General features: G+C 38.3%; 3 protein-coding genes across 3 annotated transcripts in view; all 3 read left to right on the top strand.

Moving 5' to 3' along the window:
• ncstn (nicastrin) overlaps positions 1 to 2,066 on the top strand; it is a 15,499-nt gene extending 13,433 nt beyond the window's left edge. The window contains exons 16-17 of the mRNA XM_084411737.1: positions 356 to 562; positions 1,047 to 2,066. Of these exons, the coding sequence (XP_084267863.1) occupies positions 356 to 562; positions 1,047 to 1,169 (330 nt within the window). The 3' untranslated portion in view covers positions 1,170 to 2,066. The remainder of the gene's footprint in view (positions 1 to 355; positions 563 to 1,046) is intronic.
• A 6,764-nt stretch (positions 2,067 to 8,830) lies between these two features.
• On the top strand, positions 8,831 to 20,681 carry fcer1gl (Fc receptor, IgE, high affinity I, gamma polypeptide like). The gene is made up of 5 exons (XM_084412731.1): positions 8,831 to 8,972; positions 9,713 to 9,807; positions 11,135 to 11,161; positions 13,129 to 13,152; positions 20,371 to 20,681. Exons 1-5 carry the CDS (start codon positions 8,837 to 8,839, stop codon positions 20,437 to 20,439), a joined length of 351 nt encoding a protein of 116 aa, XP_084268857.1. The 5' UTR covers positions 8,831 to 8,836; the 3' UTR covers positions 20,440 to 20,681.
• Positions 20,682 to 21,403: 722 nt separating this feature from the next.
• Positions 21,404 to 25,000, top strand: part of nectin4b (nectin cell adhesion molecule 4b) — a 29,175-nt gene continuing 25,578 nt past the window's right edge. Inside the window, exons 1-2 of the mRNA XM_084412132.1 lie at positions 21,404 to 21,645; positions 24,647 to 24,835. Of these exons, the coding sequence (XP_084268258.1) occupies positions 21,597 to 21,645; positions 24,647 to 24,835 (238 nt within the window). The 5' untranslated portion in view covers positions 21,404 to 21,596. The remainder of the gene's footprint in view (positions 21,646 to 24,646; positions 24,836 to 25,000) is intronic.

Here is a 25,000-nt window from a genome sequence, read left to right as displayed (position 1 = left end):
GTTTAATTGTCAACTAAATATTTATATAATTATGTTCAATTTTATGTTAAAAACTTAAAAATGTTCAATTATTGTCATTTAAATATTTATATAATTGTTCCATAATGTATCATTTTCTAAAAACTTAAAAATGTTCAATTATTGTCATTTAAATATTTATATAATTGTTCCATAATGTATAATTTTCTAAAAACTTAAAAATGTTCAATTATTGTCATCTAAATAATTATATAATTATGTTCAAAATTTGTGAGACACTTTTTTTCTGCAGTGGAGGTGGTGGACAAATGAAACCTGCAGAAAGTAATGTATTCCCAGAATGCCCAGCGCTCATGTTCCCTGTGTGTGTTCTCAGCTGTTCTCGTATTTCTGGGTGACGGGGCCGTCGGTGAACGGCAGTGTAGAGCCGCTCTGTGTGAGGGCGTCGGTGCGTCTGGCTAAAGCCGTGTCTCCGGCCTTCGAGCGCATGGAGTACGGCTCCCGGGATTACTCCACATGGACCGAGTCTCGCTGGAAGAGCATCCGAGCGCGAGTCTTCCTCGTGGCCAGCCGAGAACTCGAGGTGATCCTCCTCATCGCATCACAGGCACTGGCAACCAAATAATCCGTTAGTAATGTGCTGACGGCTCGATCGCACTGAAAAGCCTTCATGTAAACGCCTTAATCGATCCGATCGAGCTCGATCCCAATGAGATTCGATCCGATTGAAAGTGAGACGAGTAAATGCATGTTCACATTTAGTCTAGAACTGAAATAACCATCATGTTTACACACACAGACACACACACACACCTCCTCACTTTATTTCTCTCAACAAGACAGCTGTCAGTCAATAAATGTGAAAAATAACTAACGTTACTTGTTTGAAAAGTAACTTGTTGTAAATTGAAAAACGAATGCGTTACTTAGTAAAAAGTAATCTGATTACGTCACTCAAGTTACTTGTAATGAGTTGCACACAACACTGCATTTATCTGATCTATAATCATCTAGATTTATGATTTGCTTTGATGTGATTTATTTTTCTGTGTGTGTGTTTCTGGCAGATGTTAACACTAGGAGTGGGCGTGGCTGTGCTGCTGCTGTCTCTATGGGTGACGTACTTCATCAGCTCGAAGGCGGAGCTTCTGTTTAGCTCCGCCCGTGAAACGCCCACAACCACCTACTGAACAGAATCTCATCATCTCGAAGGCGGAGCTTCTGTTTCGCTCTGCCCACGACACGCCCACAACACCTACTGAACAATCTCATCAACTCGAAGGCGGAGCTTGTTTAGCTCCGCCCATAACACGCCCACAACCACCTCCTGAACAGAATCTCATTAATTCGAAGGCGGGGCTTCTGTTTAGCTCCACAACCACCTCCTGAACAGAATCTCATTCCCTTCAGCACAGAAACACACTTCAGTTCAAGAGTAATTTATTCTAGCCTGACAGGATTGTGCCGCACTGGTTTTAGCTGGGCTGGTCTGAACTGGTCTGAACTGGTCTGGTCTCCTGGAAAGTTGTTCATATTGTTTTTGTCTGGTTTTTTTTTTTTTATTCCAGATGATTTTTTCTGATTATGACATGGACGGGCACAAAAAATCTGATTTTAAAGTTGAGAATAGAGTGAGAGAGTGTGTGTGTGTGCATGTGAGCGTGTGTGTGTGTGTGTGTGTGTGTGTGTGTGTGTGTGTGTGTGTGTGTGTGTGTGTGTGTGTGTGTGTGTGTGTGTGTGTGTGTGTGTGTGTGAGCGTGTGTGTGTGTGTGTGTTGACATGAATGCAGTGAGTTTGTGCAATAGCTTACTGAGTTTAGTTCAAACTTCATTTTGATGTGAATCTTTTATTTGGGAAGGTTGCAGACCTGCGCTGGACTGTACCGACTCGAGTAATCCCCGAACACAGACGGTCCACGATGAAGCGCTCGTGTTTCCGCTGAGCTTGTAAAACCAGATTAACACTGACATGCAGCGTTTGTTTGTTGACTTTAATTGAATGAAAGCTGATTGATTAATGATGTCATTATTTTTCTCTAAGAAACCGATGCCTTGAGAACCTGAATAAACATGACTTTCTTTTCCAAAGTTTCATCTGGCTTTGATTGCTCACAGTGTGACGTTATTATTATTATTGAATTATGTTTATCAGCACAAAATAAAATCAAGCAGATTCAACAAAGAAAAGCAAAAAAATTGGTTATCTCATGGAAAAGTGTCCTGGCCGTGCATATTTCACAAAACCAAAAGAATATATATATATATATAATGATAAATGTAATTTACTGTTTTGTCAAATATGTATAATCATTTAAAATATTATTGAGCATAAAAATTATAAAAGTTGTTTTCTGAAAAATACTGTCCATTGCTGAATGATTTTCATTATATCATAAGAAATTATAAATATAACATTTATTTTTTTATTATTATTGGAATATGACCAGGACATTTCTTGTGAAATTCACTCAAACATGAATATTTGCTTATTCAGTGTTTAATCTCCTCTATACAACTTGGATTTGCATTAAACTTCTATTAGACTCGATAAACCAAATGTTTCTGATTGGTTGAAGAGAGTGCAGTCGGGACCCCTGATATCTGCCAGACGTGTGCAGTTCATAAACATCATTATTTCGTGTATGAAGAATGTAAATATGATTTCCTAATGACATGCATGTTGTGTGACGCATAAACACCGCCAGCAGAGTGTAGTGTGGATCCGTCTTAAACACTTTACATCTCTTCAGCTTTCCTGCTGTGTTCAGTACAGCGATGTGACTGATCCTGTACATTTACTGTGTTTAATGTACTTCAGTGAGTTACTGTAAATCCTTGAATTATGGGTACTTACTGGTTTTAAGAGATCAGGGGTCTCATTTATAAAGTGTTGCACAGAAACTGTCCTACATTTGATCTTATGATAATTTCTCAAATGTTTGAGATGAAAAATTTATAAATCGCAAATGATCTTGAAATTGTCTCACCTCCCACTGGGGTGTTAGGGTGAGCGCCCCCTGCTGGCCTCTCTAACACCTCTTCCAGCAGCAACCTGGCTTTCCCAGGAGTCTCCCATCCAGGAACTGACCAGACTCAGCCCTTCTTAGCTTCAGTGGGCAGCCAGTCTTGGGCTACAGGGTGATCAGGCGCTTGGTGTCTGGGACGCCTCAATCCCAGGGTGACCCATGGCTGTGTCAGGGTCTTGGCTCCATCCGTCAGTTCTGTCAGGTCTCGTTAGTCAAGCTCTCGTCAGCTGATCCTGGACCTGTAGGAACACGACTCTATCACTGTATTCATATATCAGCTCCGTCAGTATTATCAGCAGATATGGCGTTTCTCAGCAGCGGATGACCCTCCTCCCTCCCCAGCTCCACCTGTCCCAGTCAGGATTTAGCATTCTGACTCCCCCTGAATCAGACTAAATTCTCGAATTATGTTGAACATTAAAATCTTTATTAATGAACCCTTTAGCGTTCCTGTAAAATTTGCCCTAAAATGCCTAAAAAAAGGCATAGGCCTACCCAAAATAAATTGCATGCTGTTCTTGAACCATTTGGAGTATATGCATGATTTTGGTCTCTTTTGAAAGGGGACTTTGAGGTTTGGCCTAAGCAGTCAGGATCACTCTACTGGTATTGAGTAATAGAACTTTGATCACACTTAAAAAGATGCCTGCAGATAACTATAGCTGGGAGATATTAGCAGGAAAACAGGGGAATCACAGCATGAAGCTGTACCAAGCACAATTAAAAATTTTATAACAAGGGCTGCACGATTAATCGCAATAAAACCGCACGCGATTTGGCAAAGGCTGCGATTATTTTAAGCGCAGCTTGTCAGTGGAGTGCGGCTGATCGGTAGTAAACACTGCCCCATTTGAACACCAGAGGGCGCTCTCACGCAAACACGCTAAATATGCCCCGCCGCAGAAGTACAATAACGGCGCATCATTCCAGGAAATCCCTGTCGCTGTAGCTGAATAGTCAGAAGATTGAAACGCTTTGATTAAACATGACTTATAAATGCACGACTGCCTTATTCTGTGTCAGAAGCTCATCATCTCACAGAAGGAGGAGCTCAACTGTCCTTATGAAGTGAGTTTGGAGTAAATGCATGTTATTAAATGTTGCATGTTATTAAAACGAGGTTCATAAATCATTCTCGTGTTTGGAAAGATATTTGACTCGTGTTGTTTTTTTCAAATGCACGTTATAAGTGACTCAAACTCACAGTGCTTTCAGATGGAGCAGCGTTTACAGAGCCGTACATCAATGACAAACTGCGCATAAAAAATAATCGCAGCCTTTGCGATTTTAAAATCGCGATAAGCGATCTCGATTTAAGTGCGATTACATGGAAATTGCGATTAATCGTGCAGCCCGTGTGTTTTACACACGTTTATCTAAGGTTGTGTCTGCAATACATTCAGACACATTGTTGGTTCTGTTCTGTTCACCCTGAGGAGGGTTATTGCTGCTCTTATCCATGCTAGGCCAACCAGAACAGAACCAGACCGCCGATCCAAACTGTACGCTAACTGTCAATCGTATCTGACGATAGTGGACCTGACAGAACTGGGGTTGGTCTACAGAAGGAAAGCAGTCGTGATGGATGTGTCCAGCTCGAGTCCCTGTGCGACGGCGGGTGGGCGTTCGGCTCCTGGTTGGCAGTGGCGCTGGCACATCTTTTTGCCAGATCTGAAGGGGTAGAACCCAAAAAGCAAATGACATCCGGCCCAGTTGTGGCCCACATCTCCTACATTATTCTGGCCCACATAACGCATGGAATGACGGCGACTCAACCTGAGTGTGGCTGTTATACCCACTATAAAAGGTCAAGGATTTCCCCATACGTAACAACATCATTTTGTGACAGAACTTTCATTCATGAATTCACCCCGTCTTTGTTGCGAAGGATCTGACGTCACAGGTAATATGACACAGTTGGTTGGCGGTCATCCTCGGCACAAGTTTGACATTTTTTTGCTCACATTTTCGCTCGTAACTTCATGAAACATGACCCGATCGTCAATCACGGGAATATTCCTCAAGGAGTTACGACACACAAAACTCCACAGGCGCTAACTATAAACAAATGTAGCTTTCACGTGGCGTTTTCGCTCGTAACTTCATGAAACATGACCCGATCGTCAATCACGGGAATATTCCTCAGGGAGTTACGACACACAAAACTCAACAGGCGCTAACTAAAAACAAATGTAGCTTTCACGTGGCGTTTTCGCTCGTGACTTCATGAAACGTGCACAGATCGTAGAACACGGCACAGTGTGAATGCTCTCCATTGAAATGAGTCCAAAATCAACATAATAAATTGCGTCGATCACGAGATATTCCTCACAGAGGAACTATTTTAAAAATGCCCATTAGGGGGCGTCAAGAGCTAAACAAAAAGGCTACATTGGTTTCAAATGCTGTAACTTTAGATTACTTAATGCCAGGGAACGACAACTGGCGGCCCGCGGGCCAAAACTGGCCCGCCAGCAATATTTTCTGGCCCGCAGGATTATTTTGGAAGTCCTAAATGCTGCACAAAACTCTTCCACTACTTGAGAAAAGCAGTAGTCGCGCGGCGATTTCACCGCCGCATACTGTGTGAAACGCCCATAGGGAATCATGCGGCGCGGGATTACATTTTAAAGTATAACTGTGCGTTCACACCGGAAGCGAATAGCGAAATTCGCGCCTGCCGCGTCTAGTTATACGCTTGACCACTTTGTGTCCATTCGCACGTCAAAAGACGGTAGCGGTCAGAACTCTGGTGTACTTTGTACGGAGCGGGCGGTCTGACTGACAAACTCCCGACATCTTTTGACAGCGTATCCGCACTTAATTCTGACCACCTGTACACCTAGCTCTGAGGAGCTGTTTCTGACCACCTGTGCACCTAGCTCTGAGGAGCTGTTTCTGACCACCTGTACACCTAGCTCTGAGGAGCTGTTTCTGACCACCTGTACACCTAGCTCTGAGGAGCTGTTTCTGACCACCTGTACACCTAGCTCTGAGGAGCTGTTTGGGACTGAAACCATTGTCAGTCAACAACATTCTTTTTTTGCAAGGATGTTTGAAATAGTTTGGCAGAAAATAGCCTACTTCATTTGTCAGTAGGGCAATATGATTTTCGTTTATGTTGCTTAGAAATTTGAGTGATAGGCTTTGTCCTATTTAATTTTATATTTCATACATTTTTTCTGTGGCATTTTTTTTCTCTGCTGACAGTACAATGTTAAAATAGCCTAGGCCTAATATTTATATTGACACGAACACAATTTTTGTATAGCATTTATAATTATTATAGGCTACTTAATCTCCTTCTTTCCGTTAGAGACATTTGAATGTGAGATTATGGAAACGAGATCTAAATTTTGCGGACCCATCAGGTCGGGAAATAAAGCGGGTGAACACCGAGTGTATTTTAAGCGGTTGCTGAATAGAACCTTGTGGGAGCGGGACGGGGAAAAAACACGGGAACAGTCCCGCGCAGACCTCCTTAAACCTTAGGTGTGTATGTGTGTGTCCCGAATAAATAATAATAAAAAAAAGGAATAAAGTTCAAAAGTCGGACTGTAAGCGAATGAGGCATGATTGCTATTCACACCTTTATTAAAATGGCTGTAATCTCTTACCACAATAGTACTTGATCTGTTTTAAATGATTTTGTCATGAACTGCTCCGAGACTCGAAGGGGAGATCCAATTGCAGCTTTTATTAAGAGGCAATCCAGACACATAAATAATCCAATAAACAGGCAATGGGTCAAAACACAGGTAGACAGTCCAAACAAACGAAACAAAAACAAGACAGGCAGGGGTCAGAGGCAAGAGAGTAATCCAAGGAACAGGCAAGAAATCCGAAAACCAAGAAACAAGAAAACCAGGAAAACACTCAGAGATGCAGTATGACACAAACAAAACATCGCAATGATTGAATGAACAAGGAATAAATAGGCTGAAACTAACAAGGTGATGAGATACAGGTGAATACAATCAGTGATGATGAGTCCGGGCAGTGAGTTATGGGAAATGTAGTCTGTGAGTGAATATGATAGTCTGGTGTGGAGTGCCCTCTGGTGGCTTTCAAAGGCACTCCAGCTGGTGACCGTTACAGATTTCCTTGATATAGATGCCTAAGGTGTTAAATTCAAAATTAAATAAAATTTGTCTAATCCAGTAATTAATTTTTTCTATTTTTGATCTGAGCACAATCAGAAAATCAGAAAACCCGTCGTTATTCGTTGTTTCATTTTAGTTTCAGGAAATAAATAATGGAAAAACAAGTCGTTTTTCATCTTTTTATTTTTGGTTTTAATTTGAAAAAACGATTGAACGAATGATCCAGGGACGGTGACGGACCCATAATATTCCGCGATTATAGGCCTATATAAGAGTATTGAATTTGTATCCATAGGCCTACTCTGTGTAGCTGGCCCGCCATCTACTGGCTAAAGAAAATATTGGCCAAAGTTACTTGCCGACCCCTGCTTTATGCTATCACCTCAAAATGAGGTTCAGACGCAGCGCACATGTAGGGGAACATTGTACGTCCTTCATTGCACCTTTAAGTTATAAAGAGGTAACAAGAAAGATATGTACAATTATTATAAAAAAAAATATTATCAGCAGTTTCTCAGCACGAAAATGTTCAAATGTAATGATTTTTAAAAAACGCGGTTACGACCTTTGACCTGTCCACCGCCCTCAGACTCTCCGAGGCCCGTTTCCCCTCACCCAAACTCTGCTGTCCTGTGAATGAACGGTTTTCAGTCAAAGCGGTGTTGTGTAAGCGGCCACTAAGTTCTTTCTTTCTTTCTTTCGTTTATTTATATCGCACTCCTAAAAACATCTGAGGTTGTACACAGTACAAAAATACATAGTAATAAAACTCACATCGCAGACACCACATATGCCACACTGAGATTACTGTTATAAGCGTTCCTGTTCCTGGTACGACAAGTTTTTGATTTTCTGAACGCAATGCTCTAAGGAATCAAAAGATTTGCAAGTTAAATAACTAAGTTAATAACTCATGATCTTTACAACGGAAGTGAATCAATCATAAACTAACTTTATCTGGACAATAACTTTATTCTAGATCTGCTGTAAAGCCTAAACAATCTCTGTTACTGTAATCTCCTGTTATCACTGTAAAGCTGCTGTGAAACTCTATATTGTTAAAGCGCTGTATAAATGAAGACTTGACTGGACTCCGGCTTCAGCATCGGTCAAGCGAGTCGGCGACATCAAACTTGAGTTTGGGCCAAACCTTGAGTGATCTCAGGCGGGAGTCGAGACTAATTTTAAAAATTAAGATTATTTTCTGACCCCTTTGGCAGATATTAGTTCTTGTTTTAAACACAAACTCACTTCATTTTCATACATTTTTCACTTAATATCTTCAGTAATTTTGCTGCTTCTCCAGTAAATGAATCTTGATTTAAGAATATTTCGATATTTGTGCTGGAAAACGAGACAGAAACACTGAGGAAGAGCATGACGTGTTGGAGAGAAATATATGAGATTAAAAGTTTATCTAAATGTGTTTATCTAAGTGTGTTTATCTGAGTGTGTTTATCTGAGTGTGTTTATCTAAGTGTGTTTATCTAAGTGTGTTTGAGTGTGTTTATGTGAGTGTGTTTTCCAGTCTCTTGTCTGAAACGATCCTTCTCTGAGAAACAGGAAGGAGTCGTGCGTAGGTCTTCAGTGTTGTAAGTGCATGAGTGGAAAAAAGAAGAGAAAAAAAGGATGCTGTTGTGAAATCGTGCGTGTGTGTGTGTGTGTGTGTAGAGTGTATTTTGAGTGTCTCTGAACGGACACTTTGTCTCAGCCCACAGTTTCCTGTTAAATGACACTTGTGTCTGCCACAGTCACTCTTCCTCTTCACACTTCTGTTCTCTTCTCTCCCTCGCTTCGTCTCTTTAGAGGAAAGATGCGCTCGCTGGACTTGTGTCTGATTCTGCTGCTCAGCGCTGGACGAGTCGGTAAGATCATCAGCAAATCTCATGATACCGAGAACAAAACCTCCTGACACTTTTACTCTGGAAAAACGAAAATATTGTTTTAAATGTAAAAAAAAAAAATATATATATATATATATATATATTTTTTTTTTGCTCCTCATTAAACAAATAATTTGTTACTGAATCATGTTGCAATTACCTGAATTTAATTTACATTTTAGCTTTATTTTATATGACTTGGTTTACATAACTTCACTGAATTAATTTACAACTCGATTCGCTTTATTGGGTAAAAAATATCCATTTTTAAATATTGTCAAGTCGAGTCTCCTTCATTTATACAGCGCTTTACCAATATAGAGTTTCACAGCAGCTTTACAGTGATAACAGGAGATTACAGTAACAGAGATTAGGCTTTACAGCAGCTCTACAATAAAGTTATTGTCCAGATAAAGTTAGTTTTGATTGATTCACTTCCGTTGTAAAGATCATTAGTGATTAACTTAGGGGCTTTAAACATCTAAATATATTATAAAACAATTTTTGCTTTAAACATTGTTTAAATGTTTAAATTGTTAATTGTTCATAATTGTTTTAAATATTTAAACATCATAATATATTACTTTAAAGTTTTAAACATTTAAAATAGCTTTTAACATTACAAATAATATGCTTCAAACATTTACCATTAAACATATATAATGTGTGTGTTTGCTGTGTGTGTGTGTGATTATTAATGATCGTGTTGTGTTGTTTCTCAGCCGGCCAGGACACCAGTGGAAGTGTGTGTTATATTCTGGACGCCATTCTGATCGCTTACGGCGTCGTTCTGACCGTGCTTTACTGCAGATTAAAGGTGAAACACACACACACACACACACACACACACACGTCTTCAGATACTGGATCATCACAACATTAATGTCATGTTACACCCATCTTCCAGATTAAATTACATTTATGGAGACTATACAATATGTTTACACACACACACTGGAAAATATGACGTTCTTCCTCAGTGTTTCTGACTCGTTCTCCAGCACTAACATCTAAACATTCTTACATCAAGATTCATTTACTGGAGAAGAAGCAACATGACTGAAGATATTAAGTCTTGTTTAATGAAAAATGTGTCAAAATGAAGTGAGTTTGTGTTTAAAACTAGATCAAAATAATCTTGTTTTCTCTTTGATTTAATTTAATTTTTCGGACTTGATTGACAGATATTTGATCTAGTTTTAAACACAAACTCACTTCATTTTAACACATTTTTTGTTTGTTTGTTTTGGCAGTGTAGTAATATTAATCTAATTACAGTTTTGGTATCTGTAAAATAATGATTTATTACTTCATTCATTTATTAACTTCTACATTGATTAGATTTACATAAATGAAAACAACAGAACATTAGAATATTTTACATGCAATAATTTGTCTTTTCCTAAATTTAACCCTTTAATTTGATTCACTCAGAAATAAAAACTCAAACATTATTTCCTTGCGTTTACTAGTTCCTTGAGGCGCCGATAACTATATGAATCATATTAATATAGTTAATTATGTTCATTTATATTAAATAATTATGTTTATAAACCTTTTGTATTTAAATGATGAGCCTCTACGAAACGACTGATGTTCCCATTCATGGCAAAAGTTTATTTTTCTATATTTAGCATGAAAGCTTATTAAAACATAATTTGCTAATGCTGAATATAAAGTGAGTGTCTTCATAACTCAGATTCGCTCTGCGACGTCAGTCATTAAATATCACTGTAGTTTCTGCTCGAAAACCATGACATGAAACATTAAAACATTTGTGTTATGTAAAATGTATGTTTTTAATGAGCATTTCTACCATTCTATATTTGTCTATCGGTAAAAACCTCGACATATTCAAACATAACAAACTTTCCTAAAACTCATATTCATATTCAGTGTAAGTGTATTAATAAACTGGTGCAGTGAGAAGTCTCTGAGCGAACGTCTCGTTGATCTGCTCGTTTCTTTTACACTTTTACTCTTAAAAACACAAATCTTTGTTTAAGTGAAAATATGAGATTGTGCCGTTCGTCCTTATGAATATCTGAGTATGAGTATGATGAAGAACTAGACATACACACTGATGAAGAACTGATGAAGAACTGATGAAGTTAATGATGTTGATTGTTGATTGTTGTTCACAGATGAGTTCGTCTCACAGTTTCTCTGAGGTGAGTGTGTGTGTGTGTGTGTGTGTGTGTGTGTGTGCGCGCGCATGTGTATATGTGTGTATGTTTGGTTGCTTTCTTTCTGCTGAATCTACACACAACTCTGTTCTTCCACTGACAACACACACACACACACACACACACAGTCACACACACAGTCGCACACATACACACACATACACACAGTCGCACACACATACACACACATACACGTACACACACACTCACTCACTCACACACACACACACTAACACACACACACACACACACACACACACACACTCACACACTCACACACATATACTCTCTCACTCACTCACACACACACACACACTCACACACACACACACACACACACACACACACACACACTCACACACTCACTCACTCACACACACACACAAAATGAGGTCATTCCACAGACTCTATTATTTGAACAGTTGGTCTATATTCCGATGATCTACTTTAGATATTCCAGTGTTAGTAAGTTTGTAACGATGTCAACAGGAAGACGTTCTCGATGGCTATTGGTCACACCTAACCCTATAGGTCACATGTCTCAACTCTGAGGTCACTCTCAACGCTTCTCTCAGTTCTGCATTCACAGCCGTTCATATCACCTTCACTTCAACACTAGCAAACGCTTCACACATGAAACACTTGATCACTATAAACAGACACGACAGGTGTGTGTTACACAGCGCTTTCCTCTGTCATGTTTCTTTTTCTTCTTTCTTCAAAAGTGCTTTTTGTCACGATTCATTTTATCTGTGAAAAACCGACCCTGTACATGAACACACACTTCAGTCAGTTAGATGAAGTACGGAAGCCCACTTCAGTCAATATATTCATATTTATGAGATGAAAAGCCAAAATTATGACATTAAGAAGTTTAAATTATGACTTAAAAAGTTGAAATGACTCAGTCATGGAAAGATTTCACCTTTTTAACTAATTTCGACTCATAATCTCATAATGACATAAAAAGTCAAACTTTTGACATACTATTATATTAATCAAAATTATATAAACTCAAAATGATGACTTCAAAAGTTGAAATTACAACTCATAAAATCATTATGACTCATAATTTCACTTTTTTAATTCATGACTTTTATCTCATGACATGTCAAAAAAATGTATAATTGTTTTACAAAAGTCAAAATTACGACATACTTATTCATATTTATAAGATGAAAACTTAAAATTATCACACAAAAAGTTTAAATTATGACTGAATTTTGAAAGTCAAAATTGAAACTTTTTAACTAATTTTGCCTTTTTAATCTCATAATTATAAAAAAAAGTAAAAATTTAAATGTCAAATTTGACTTGTCATAATTTTTATTTCGACATTTTATGTTTTTGAGACATAATTGTGAGTTTTGTCATAATTGTGAGTTTTTGTGTCATAACTGTGAGATTTTTAACTCATAATTGTCAAGTCAAGTCTCCTTTATTTTATACAGCGCATTTCACAACACAGAGTGTTTCAAAGCTTTACAGAGACAACAGGAAAATAATGCAACAAAGTTTGTTTCGAGAAGGAAATAGCGTCACAGTCCAGCTTAAGGAAGTTCAGTGATGGGTCATTTCTGTTGTAAAAAGTTATTAATTTAGTTCATTTACATATATATATATATATATATGTATATATAGCCGCTCTGGAGAAAAGTGTGATGTCATCGTCCAGCTCAGTTCAGTTCTCATTATAATGCTGTCAGTGCAGGAGATCAATAATATTGTTGAATATTAAGTGTCCCCAAGTGTGATTTTTTTGTCATAATTGTGAGTTTTTGTGTCATAAAAGCATGATGTGGTGTTAATGGGCCTCCGTATGTAAGCGCATCTCTCTTTCATATTCATCCTCTCATCTTCTGACTCATGATTGAGAAAATCAAAAGAGGAACAGAAAGAGGAGATTGAGCAAGACTGTTCTCAGAATCTCACTGTCCTCTTGTGTTTTTCAGAAACGAGACGGAGACATTTATCAGGTACAGTGAGTTTATGAGCGTCAGAGAGTCTGATGAGTGAATGACTGTGGTCTGATTATGATTTATGAGTGTCAGAGAGTCTGATGAGTGAATGCCTGTGGTCTGAATATGATTTATGAGCGTCAGAGAGTCTGATGAGTGAATGACTGTGGTCTGATTATGATTTATGAGCGTCAGAGAGTCTGATGAGTGAATGACTGTGGTCTGATTATGATTTATGAGTGTCAGAGAGTCTGATGAGTGAATGACTGGGGTCTGATTATGATTTATGAGTGTCAGAGAGTCTGATGAGTGAATGACTGTGGTCTGATTATGATTTATGAGCGTCAGAGAGTCTGATGAGTGAATGACTGGGGTCTGATTATGATTTATGACTGTTAGAGAGTCTGATGAGTGAATGACTGGGGTCTGATTATGATTTATGAGCGTCAGAGAGTCTGATGAGTGAATGACTGTGGTCTGATTATGATTTATGACTGTTAGAGAGTCTGATGAGTGAATGACTGGGGTCTGATTATGATTTATGAGCGTCAGAGAGTCTGATGAGTGAATGACTGTGGTCTGATTATGATTTATGACTGTTAGAGAGTCTGATGAGTGAATGACTGTGGTCTGATTATGATTTATGAGCGTCAGAGAGTCTGATGAGTGAATGACTGTGGTCTGATTATGATTTATGACTGTTAGAGAGTCTGATGAGTGAATGACTGTGGTCTGATTATGATTTATGACTGTCAGAGAGTCTGATGAGTGAATGCCTGGGGTCTGATTATGATTTATGAGCGTCAGAGAGTCTGATGAGTGAATGACTGTGGTCTGATTATGATTTATGAGTGTCAGAGAGTCTGATGAGTGAATGACTGGGGTCTGATTATGATTTATGAGTGTCAGAGAGTCTGATGAGTGAATGACTGTGGTCTGATTATGATTTATGAGTGTCAGAGAGTCTGATGAGTGAATGACTGTGGTCTGATTATGATTTATGAGCGTCAGAGAGTCTGATGAGTGAATGACTGTGGTCTGATTATGATTTATGAGCGTCAGAGAGTCTGATGAGTGAATGACTGTGGTCTGATTATGATTTATGAGCATCAGAGAGTCTGATGAGTGAATGACTGGGGTCTGATTATGATTTATGAGTGTCAGAGAGTCTGATGAGTGAATGACTGTGGTCTGATTATGATTTATGAGCGTCAGAGAGTCTGATGAGTGAATGACTGTGGTCTGATTATGATTTATGAGCGTCAGAGAGTCTGATGAGTGAATGACTGAGGTCTGATTATGATTTATGACTGTTAGAGAGTCTGATGAGTGAATGACTGTGGTCTGAATATGATTTATGACTGTGAGAGAGTCTGATGAGTGAATGACTGAGGTCTGAATATGATTTATGACTGTTAGAGTCTGATGAGTGAATGACTGTGGTCTGATTATGATTTATGACTGTTAGAGAGTCTGATGAGTGAATGACTGTGGTCTGATTATGATTTATGACTGTTAGAGAGTCTGATGAGTGAATGACTGTGGTCTGAATATGATTTATGACTGTTAGAGAGTCTGATGAGTGAATGACTGTGGTCTGATTATGATTTATGACTGTTAGAGAGTCTGATGAGTGAATGACTGTGGTCTGATTATGATTTATGACTGTTAGAGAGTCTGATGAGTGAATGACTGTGGTCTGATTATGATTTATGACCGTCAGAGAGTCTGATGAGTGAATGACTGTGGTCTGATTATGATTTATGACTGTTAGAGAGTCTGATGAGTGAATGACTGTGGTCTGAATATGATTTATGACTGTGAGAGAGTCTGATGAGTGAATGACTGAGGTCTGAATATGATTTATGACTGTTAGAGAGTCTGATGAGTGAATGACTGTGGTCTGATTATGATTTATGACTGTTAGAGAGTCTGATGAGTGAATGACTGTGGTCTGATTATGATTTATGACTGTTAGAGAGTCTGATGAGTGAATGACTGAGGTCTGATTATGATTTATGACTGTGAGAGAGTCTGATGAGTGAATGACTGTGGTCTGATTATGATTTATGACTGTTAGAGAGTCTGATGAGTGAATGACTGGGGTCTGATTATGATTTATGACTGTTAGAGAGTCTGATGAGTGAATGACTGTGGTCTGAATATGATTTATGAGCGTCAGAGAGTCTGATGAGTGAATGACTGGGGTCTGAATATGATTTATGACTGTGAGAGAGTCTGATGAGTGAATGACTGTGGTCTGAATATGATTTATGACTGTCAGAGAGTCTGATGAGTGAATGACTGAGGTCTGAATATGATTTATGACTGTTAGAGAGTCTGATGAGTGAATGACTGGGGTCTGATTATGATTTATGACTGTTAGAGAGTCTGATGAGTGAATGACTGGGGTCTGATTATGATTTATGACTGTTAGAGAGTCTGATGAGTGAATGACTGTGGTCTGATTATGATTTATGACTGTTAGAGAGTCTGATGAGTGAATGACTGTGGTCTGATTATGATTTATGACTGTGAGAGAGTCTGATGAGTGAATGACTGAGGTCTGAATATGATTTATGACTGTGAGAGAGTCTGATGAGTGAATGACTGTGGTCTGAATATGATTTATGACTGTCAGAGAGTCTGATGAGTGAATGACTGAGGTCTGAATATGATTTATGACTGTTAGAGAGTCTGATGAGTGAATGACTGGGGTCTGATTATGATTTATGACTGTTAGAGAGTCTGATGAGTGAATGACTGGGGTCTGATTATGATTTATGACTGTCAGAGAGTCTGATGAGTGAATGACTGGGGTCTGATTATGATTTATGAGTGTCAGAGAGTCTGATGAGTGAATGACTGTGGTCTGATTATGATGTATGACTGTGAGAGAGTCTGATGAGTGAATGACTGTGGTCTGAATATGATTTATGACTGTAAGAGAGTCTGATGAGTGAATGACTGAGGTCTGAATATGATTTATGACTGTGAGAGAGTCTGATGAGTGAATGACTGAGGTCTGAATATGATTTATGACTGTTAGAGAGTCTGATGAGTGAATGACTGAGGTCTGAATATGATTTATGACTGTGAGAGAGTCTGATGAGTGAATGACTGTGGTCTGAATATGATTTATGACTGTGAGAGAGTCTGATGAGTGAATGACTGACGTCTGAATATGATTTATGACTGTTAGAGAGTCTGATGAGTGAATGACTGGGGTCTGAATATGATTTATGACTGTGAGAGAGTCTGATGAGTGAATGACTGTGGTCTGAATATGATTTATGACTGTGAGAGAGTCTGATGAGTGAATGACTGAGGTCTGAATATGATTTATGACTGTTAGAGAGTCTGATGAGTGAATGACTGAGGTCTGAATATGATTTATGACTGTGAGAGAGTCTGATGAGTGAATGACTGTGGTCTGAATATGATTTATGACTGTGAGAGAGTCTGATGAGTGAATGACTGACGTCTGAATATGATTTATGACTGTTAGAGAGTCTGATGAGTGAATGACTGAGGTCTGAATATGATTTATGACTGTGAGAGAGTCTGATGAGTGAATGACTGTGGTCTGAATATGATTTATGACTGTGAGAGAGTCTGATGAGTGAATGACTGAGGTCTGAATATGATTTATGACTGTGAGAGAGTCTGATGAGTGAATGACTGAGGTCTGAATATGATTTATGACTGTGAGAGAGTCTGATGAGTGAATGACTGTGGTCTGAATATGATTTATGACTGTGAGAGAGTCTGATGAGTGAATGACTGTGGTCTGAATATGATTTATGACTGTGAGAGAGTCTGATGAGTGAATGACTGAGGTCTGAATATGATTTATGACTGTGAGAGAGTCTGATGAGTGAATGACTGAGGTCTGAATATGATTTATGACTGTGAGAGAGTCTGATGAGTGAATGACTGGGGTCTGATTATGATTTATGACTGTGAGAGAGTCTGATGAGTGAATGACTGAGGTCTGATTATGATTTATGACTGTGAGAGAGTCTGATGAGTGAATGACTGAGGTCTGAATATGATTTATGACTGTTAGAGAGTCTGATGAGTGAATGACTGTGGTCTGAATATGATTTATGACTGTGAGAGAGTCTGATGAGTGAATGACTGAGGTCTGAATATGATTTATGACTGTGAGAGAGTCTGATGAGTGAATGACTGAGGTCTGAATATGATTTATGACTGTGAGAGAGTCTGATGAGTGAATGACTGTGGTCTGAATATGATTTATGACTGTTAGAGAGTCTGATGAGTGAATGACTGTGGTCTGAATATGATTTATGACTGTTAGAGAGTCTGATGAGTGAATGACTGTGGTCTGAATATGATTTATGACTGTGAGAGAGTCTGATGAGTGAATGACTGAGGTCTGAATATGATTTATGACTGTTAGAGAGTCTGATGAGTGAATGACTGTGGTCTGAATATGATTTATGACTGTGAGAGAGTCTGATGAGTGAATGACTGAGGTCTGAATATGATTTATGACTGTGAGAGAGTCTGATGAGTGAATGACTGAGGTCTGAATATGATTTATGACTGTGAGAGAGTCTGATGAGTGAATGACTGTGGTCTGAATATGATTTATGAGTGTCAGAGAGTCTGATGAGTGAATGACTGTGGTCTGAATATGATTTATGACTGTTAGAGAGTCTGATGAGTGAATGACTGTGGTCTGAATATGATTTATGACTGTGAGAGAGTCTGATGAGTGAATGACTGAGGTCTGAATATGATTTATGACTGTGAGAGAGTCTGATGAGTGAATGACTGTGGTCTGAATATGATTTATGACTGTTAGAGAGTCTGATGAGTGAATGACTGACGTCTGAATATGATTTATGACTGTTAGAGAGTCTGATGAGTGAATGACTGAGGTCTGAATATGATTTATGACTGTGAGAGAGTCTGATGAGTGAATGACTGTGGTCTGAATATGATTTATGACTGTGAGAGAGTCTGATGAGTGAATGACTGTGGTCTGAATATGATTTATGACTGTGAGAGAGTCTGATGAGTGAATGACTGAGGTCTGAATATGATTTATGACTGTGAGAGAGTCTGATGAGTGAATGACTGAGGTCTGAATATGATTTATGACTGTGAGAGAGTCTGATGAGTGAATGACTGGGGTCTGATTATGATTTATGACTGTGAGAGAGTCTGATGAGTGAATGACTGAGGTCTGATTATGATTTATGACTGTGAGAGAGTCTGATGAGTGAATGACTGGGGTCTGATTATGATTTATGACTGTGAGAGAGTCTGATGAGTGAATGACTGAGGTCTGATTATGATTTATGACTGTGAGAGAGTCTGATGAGTGAATGACTGTGGTCTGAATATGATTTATGACTGTTAGAGAGTCTGATGAGTGAATGACTGTGGTCTGAATATGATTTATGACTGTTAGAGAGTCTGATGAGTGAATGACTGTGGTCTGATTATGATTTATGACTGTTAGAGAGTCTGATGAGTGAACGACTGTGGTCTGATTATGATTTATGACTGTTAGAGAGTCTGATGAGTGAATGACTGTGGTCTGATTATGATTTATGACTGTTAGAGAGTCTGATGAGTGAATGACTGTGGTCTGATTATGATTTATGACTGTTAGAGAGTCTGATGAGTGAATGACTGTGGTCTGATTATGATTTATGACTGTTAGAGAGTCTGATGAGTGAATGACTGTGGTCTGATTATGATTTATGACTGTTAGAGAGTCTGATGAGTGAATGACTGTGGTCTGAATATGATTTATGACTGTTAGAGAGTCTGATGAGTGAATGACTGTGGTCTGATTATGATTTATGACTGTTAGAGAGTCTGATGAGTGAATGACTGTGGTCTGATTATGATTTATGACTGTCAGAGAGTCTGATGAGTGAATGACTGTGGTCTGATTATGATTTATGACTGTCAGAGAGTCTGATGAGTGAATGACTGTGGTCTGATTATGATTTATGAGTGTCAGAGAGTCTGATGAGTGAATGACTGTGGTCTGATTATGATTTATGACTGTTAGAGAGTCTGATGAGTGAATGACTGTGGTCTGATTATGATTTATGACTGTCAGAGAGTCTGATGAGTGAATGACTGTGGTCTGATTATGATTTATGAGTGTCAGAGAGTCTGATGAGTGAATGACTGTGGTCTGATTATGATTTATGACTGTTAGAGAGTCTGATGAGTGAATGACTGTGGTCTGATTATGATTTATGACTGTTAGAGAGTCTGATGAGTGAATGACTGTGGTCTGATTATGATTTATGACTGTTAGAGAGTCTGATGAGTGAATGACTGTGGTCTGATTATGATTTATGACTGTTAGAGAGTCTGATGAGTGAATGACTGGGGTCTGAATATGATTTATGACTGTTAGAGAGTCTGATGAGTGAATGACTGTGGTCTGATTATGATTTATGACTGTTAGAGAGTCTGATGAGTGAATGACTGTGGTCTGAATATGATTTATGAGTGTCAGAGAGTCTGATGAGTGAATGACTGTGGTCTGATTATGATTTATGACTGTCAAGAGAGTCTGATGAGTGAATGACTGTAGTCTGATTATGATTTATGACTGTCAAGAGAGTCTGATGAGTGAATGACTGTGGTCTGATTATGATTTATGACTGTTAGAGAGTCTGATGAGTGAATGACTGTGGTCTGAATATGATTTATGAGTGTCAGAGAGTCTGATGAGTGAATGACTGTGGTCTGATTATGATTTATGACTGTCAAGAGAGTCTGATGAGTGAATGACTGTAGTCTGAATATGATTTATGACTGTTAGAGAGTCTGATGAGTGAATGACTGTGGTCTGATTATGATTTATGACTGTTAGAGAGTCTGATGAGTGAATGACTGTGGTCTGAATATGATTTATGAGTGTCAGAGAGTCTGATGAGTGAATGACTGTGGTCTGATTATGATTTATGACTGTCAAGAGAGTCTGATGAGTGAATGACTGTAGTCTGATTATGATTTATGACTGTTAGAGAGTCTGATGAGTGAATGACTGTGGTCTGATTATGATTTATGACTGTCAGAGAGTCTGATGAGTGAATGACTGTGGTCTGATTATGATTTATGACTGTCAGAGAGTCTGATGAGTGAATGACTGTAGTCTGATTATGATTTATGAGTGTCAGAGAGTCTGATGAGTGATTGACTGTGGTCTGATCAGTGTGTGTCGTTCCTCAGGATCTGGGCCGTCGTGATCAGGACACCTATGACACTCTTCATGGGATGAAGAAGAAGCCTCTGGCCTGAGAACACCCGAATGCTTTCTACATAATTAAGCTTCGATAATCTCCAGTTCTGCTCTGTTGTCATTGTTTGACATCGTTAATTTGTACAATGTGTGTGTAAGGCTCTCAATGCCAATTAAAATATTACATTTTTAATAATATATTTCTAACTTGAACAGTGTCCAATAATTTTCCTTGTTACTGTATAAGATGAGTAAAAAATATTCTTATTTCTAATTTAAATAAAAGACGTTCTTAAATCCCTCCCTGTTCTAGTTGATGCTTGAGCTCTTCTCATGTCTAATGTCATGTTAACTATACAGTTGACCAGCAGGTGTCGCAATAAAACAGTTGGGAAATGTTTATTGGGAAATAAACTAAATTTATAATTAACTCGCTCCTGGTCAAAACTTACAACTATTTCAATCGGCTTTGATACACCACGTGACCAATCAAATTAGAAGAACACAAATAACTCCTGCATAAATATACATTCGTGTAATTTAAATGTATTTAGATGATGTTAATGATTTAAAAAAAAAATTACTTATGAAATAATAACAATAACATTAAACCGTTTACTATAAAGTAAAAACAAACTTTGTAGCCTATATCTCTCTAGATTAGAGTTTAAATAATTTGCCTTATTGTGGGTATGTTCATTAAATGTCAAGAATTCGCTGCTTAACTGGTTTGTCCTGTTCATTTCTACTTTACAAAACACCAAACCAAACAAAAGCCACGAATTCCTCAAACTTCACTTCGGCTCTAACAGCTTCAGAGAGAAGAGTTTTCCACAAATCACTTCAAATCTCCTACAGAGAGTTCTGATTTCAAGAGAAAAAACATAAGTTTATAGGTTAGTGCACAAACCAAAGGTCAGTAAGAGAGAGAGGGAGTGTGCGCGCACGTGCGCGTGCCCAGCGGTGGGTGGAGCCCACGTGAACACGCAGGTGTGTGTGAACGCTCACCTGAACACAGACTTCAAACAGAGTTTAATCATGAGTTTATCAGCCTCTGGATCTTCCTGTAGAAACTCAGTTTGTAGTCTGTTTTTAGTCCTTTAATGCTGACAAATGGCGGATCTGAAGAACACAGTTTAACACGGATGAACAGAAAAGCGCGTGAGAACATGAGGAGGAATAACAGAGAAATACACTGACAGAAGAAAGCAGAAACATGATGAAACTACTGAGCTTCATCTGTGTGATCCTCTTCACATTGATGGGTAAGACAAAAAACTCAAACACTGCTGAGGACTCGAGTAGTGTGTGTTAGTTAGTCAGTTAGGTTATATTAGTAAATTATGGTAACACTTTACTGTAGGGTTTTTGTTAATATTTAGCTAATGTTTAATAATCCGTTTATGTTAATTAATTTACTTATGCATTGTTGAAATCAAAAGTTTTATCTGTTAACATTAAGTTAAATATTACAATAAACAATAAACCGTTGTGTTTTTATTAATAAACGTTCACAAAGGTTAATAAATACTGCAACAAACCCACTAAAACCAGCCACACGTATAGTTGTGTTTTAGCTGTGGTTTTTTCAGCAGGGAGTCCAAGTTGTGTTTCGGGTGTGTGTGTGTGTGTGTGTGTGTGTGTGTGTGTGTGTGTGTGATCTGCTATGTGGTGCAGTGACATTCTTCTGTCAGTAAAGTTCAACCAGCCTCAAAAACCTTTACTCACTTTTTTATGACTGTGGAGGAAATGTGTGTGGAACTGTGTGTGTGTGTGTGTGTGTGTGTGTGTGTGTGTGTGTGTGAGAGAGTGAGTGAGAGAATGCGTGTGTGTGTGTATTTATTTAGATAAGGGACAGTGTACATTAATCAACATTCGTGAATATAAATGTACCCAGATTAGCCCGAAGGCTAGTTTTCATGGCTAGTCCCTCTGCCAGATGTTATGAGGCCTAAAACTAGAGAAGAGGCTAAAACAATTATAACAATAATAGAACTAGAACATGTAAACAACTCTGTAAAATACAATTAAACATATTATACAAAAAGACGAGATATATGTACACAATAATAATAAAAATGTGAGTTTTTATGAGTTAAGTATTACAAATTATAATGAAATTATTAATAGTAATAATAGAGGAAGCAGCAATAATGTTCACATTGTTGATTATGAAGCCATTTCTTAAAATTATACTTAAATGAGTTTAACGATGAGCATTCTCTAATTGACTGTGGTCCAGAATATCAGTGATGTGATTCTCTGAATGAAATACAGCTCGACTAAAGAACGTGTCCTACAATCCGCTGTAATTGAACCTCTAGTTACTGTGTGTGTGTGTGTGTGTGTGTGTGTGTGTGTGTGTGTGTGTGTGTGTGTGTGTGTGTGTGTGTGTGTGTGTGATGGGTAGGGTTTGTGTTAGAGGAGAGAATATACAGTTTGTACAGTGTAAAAACCATTACGCCAATGGAGGTCCTCACAAATATAGCAAAACAAACGTGTGTGAATGTGAGTGTGTGTGAAGGTAAAGGTATGTATTGTTATTGTAAACGTGTGGCGTGCCAGTGTGTTTGTGTTCAGTGTGTTTGTGTTCAGTGTGTGTGTGTGTTTGGTGTGTTTGTGTTCAGTGTGTTTGTGTTCAGTGTGTGTGTCAGCTGAGACGAAGACAAACAATAACCGGAACTGCAAGATGACATTCTCTCTCTCTGTCTCATTCTCTCACTTTGACATGCGAGTGTCTGCTGGTTTTACATGAAGTGGAGATCCAACAGTTCCTAAATAGTGCAAAATCAGCAGAAATATCCTTCAAATCAAACCTTCTCTAGTATATAGACTGATTAGCACGGCATAGACTGAGTATAAACGGTTTAAAAGAGATCTCGAGTGCGTCTCCATCTCTGCTCAGATACTGAACATTTCTCTGCTTCACATTCATTATTTACTGCATGAAAACCAGTGACTCGTTTGAGTGTGTTTTGATCCACTTTAATGAGAAATATCTGAGAAGGTGTTGATATGTAAATGAAACCTGAGCAGAAACATTTCCCTGTAGAATGTAATGCAGCTTTACTCGAAACCTAACGTCTACTGTATACATATCTGATCATAACTTATCAACATGATCTGATGAACCTGTTGCACTCGATCTTCTCCAGTCCAGTTTACACTCTTTTATCCAGTAACGTCTTTTATTATACCTGTACAAACGTGCTCCTTCAGCTCGAGCTTCACGAGTCTTTCTGTGTCGAATCTGAGCTGCTTTTATCAAGTAAACGTAAGAATAACTTTGATATTGTTAGTAATATTTCAGCTGGACTGAAGCAGCTTCGGTTTAATTTAGATTATCCATCATCATTTTATAGAAAAATCACGAGTATCAAATATGATCATCAGGCTTTGGAGGAAGGTGTATTTGTTCATCTCTCAATCATCATTGTATTGCATTGCATTATACATTCTAAAACTACAGAGATTTGATCATAAAACTAAGCATTTAAATATCAGCTTACTAAGAAATATTATTGGCAGATCATTCATATTTATATGCATTTATGTAAGTATCCGCTGTACTGTTATAAAGATCTCATTGATTTATATTACAAGCATCAGCATCTCATATAAAAATATCAATATCTGCCAATAATATTGCTTAGTAAGATGATATTTAAATGCTTAGTTTTATGATTCAGAGACTCAAACTGAGCAAAATATATGCAATTAGGTGCAAATGCTGATATTTATATGCATTCTGTGTAAGTATCTGCTGTACTGTTATAACGATCTCATTGATTTGCATTACAAGCCTCAGAATCTCATAGAAATATCAGCATCTGCAGCAAATTGCATATTTTTGTTCAGTTTGAGTCTCTGAATAAAACTTAGCTGTTTTTTCCTCCATATTCTCACGATATTAGACCTTCATGAGCCTTAAAAGCCTGATAAATCAAATATGATACTAAACGTTAAATGCATGCAAACTGACAAATTAATTTACACCATAACACTTTGATTAAACATGTCTAAAACTAACCGTATGGAGTGTATTTTGTTGTTTGCATTGAGCATTGATAGTTGTGGCTTATTTCTGACTCGCTCATTGTTCTGCATGGGAACGTCCTTGTGTTTTTGTGACGTGTTTGTCGGGGCAAGAGCAATGGATCATGATAGTGCGGGTTTATTATTAACTCTCACACACTGACCTCGTCTCGAACAGTAAACCCAGTCAGATATGTTTGCAGATGTTCACACGAACTCTTTATTTCTCAGTGTGTGTTCGCAGTGGGTTCCTTGATCCGCCGGCATCCCAGCGCTCGTTCTCCGACACACAGACTCGGCTTCCCTGTCGGTTCGAGGTGAAGGGAGACGAGAAGGTGGTGCAAGTGACCTGGTCCAGACAGAAACCAGGAGGAGAACGAGAACAGATCATTACAGGACACTTTACTGAAGGACCTAAAGGTAAAGACGTGAACTAGTCGAGTGAATCTCATAAAACACTTAGACTGGAGCAACTTTTTATAGAAAAATCATTCATCTTTTCCCAACGATTAAGGGTGAAAAAACTGCTCGACTTCTAATAATCTGACCTCAGCTACACTATTAAAAGTAGAGCTTCCAAAAGTG

This window comes from Rutilus rutilus, assembly GCF_951802725.1.
Source record: "Rutilus rutilus genome assembly, chromosome: 6".
In the NCBI taxonomy this organism is placed as follows: domain Eukaryota; kingdom Metazoa; phylum Chordata; class Actinopteri; order Cypriniformes; family Leuciscidae; genus Rutilus; species Rutilus rutilus.
This window is presented reverse-complemented; position numbering and strand designations above follow the sequence as displayed.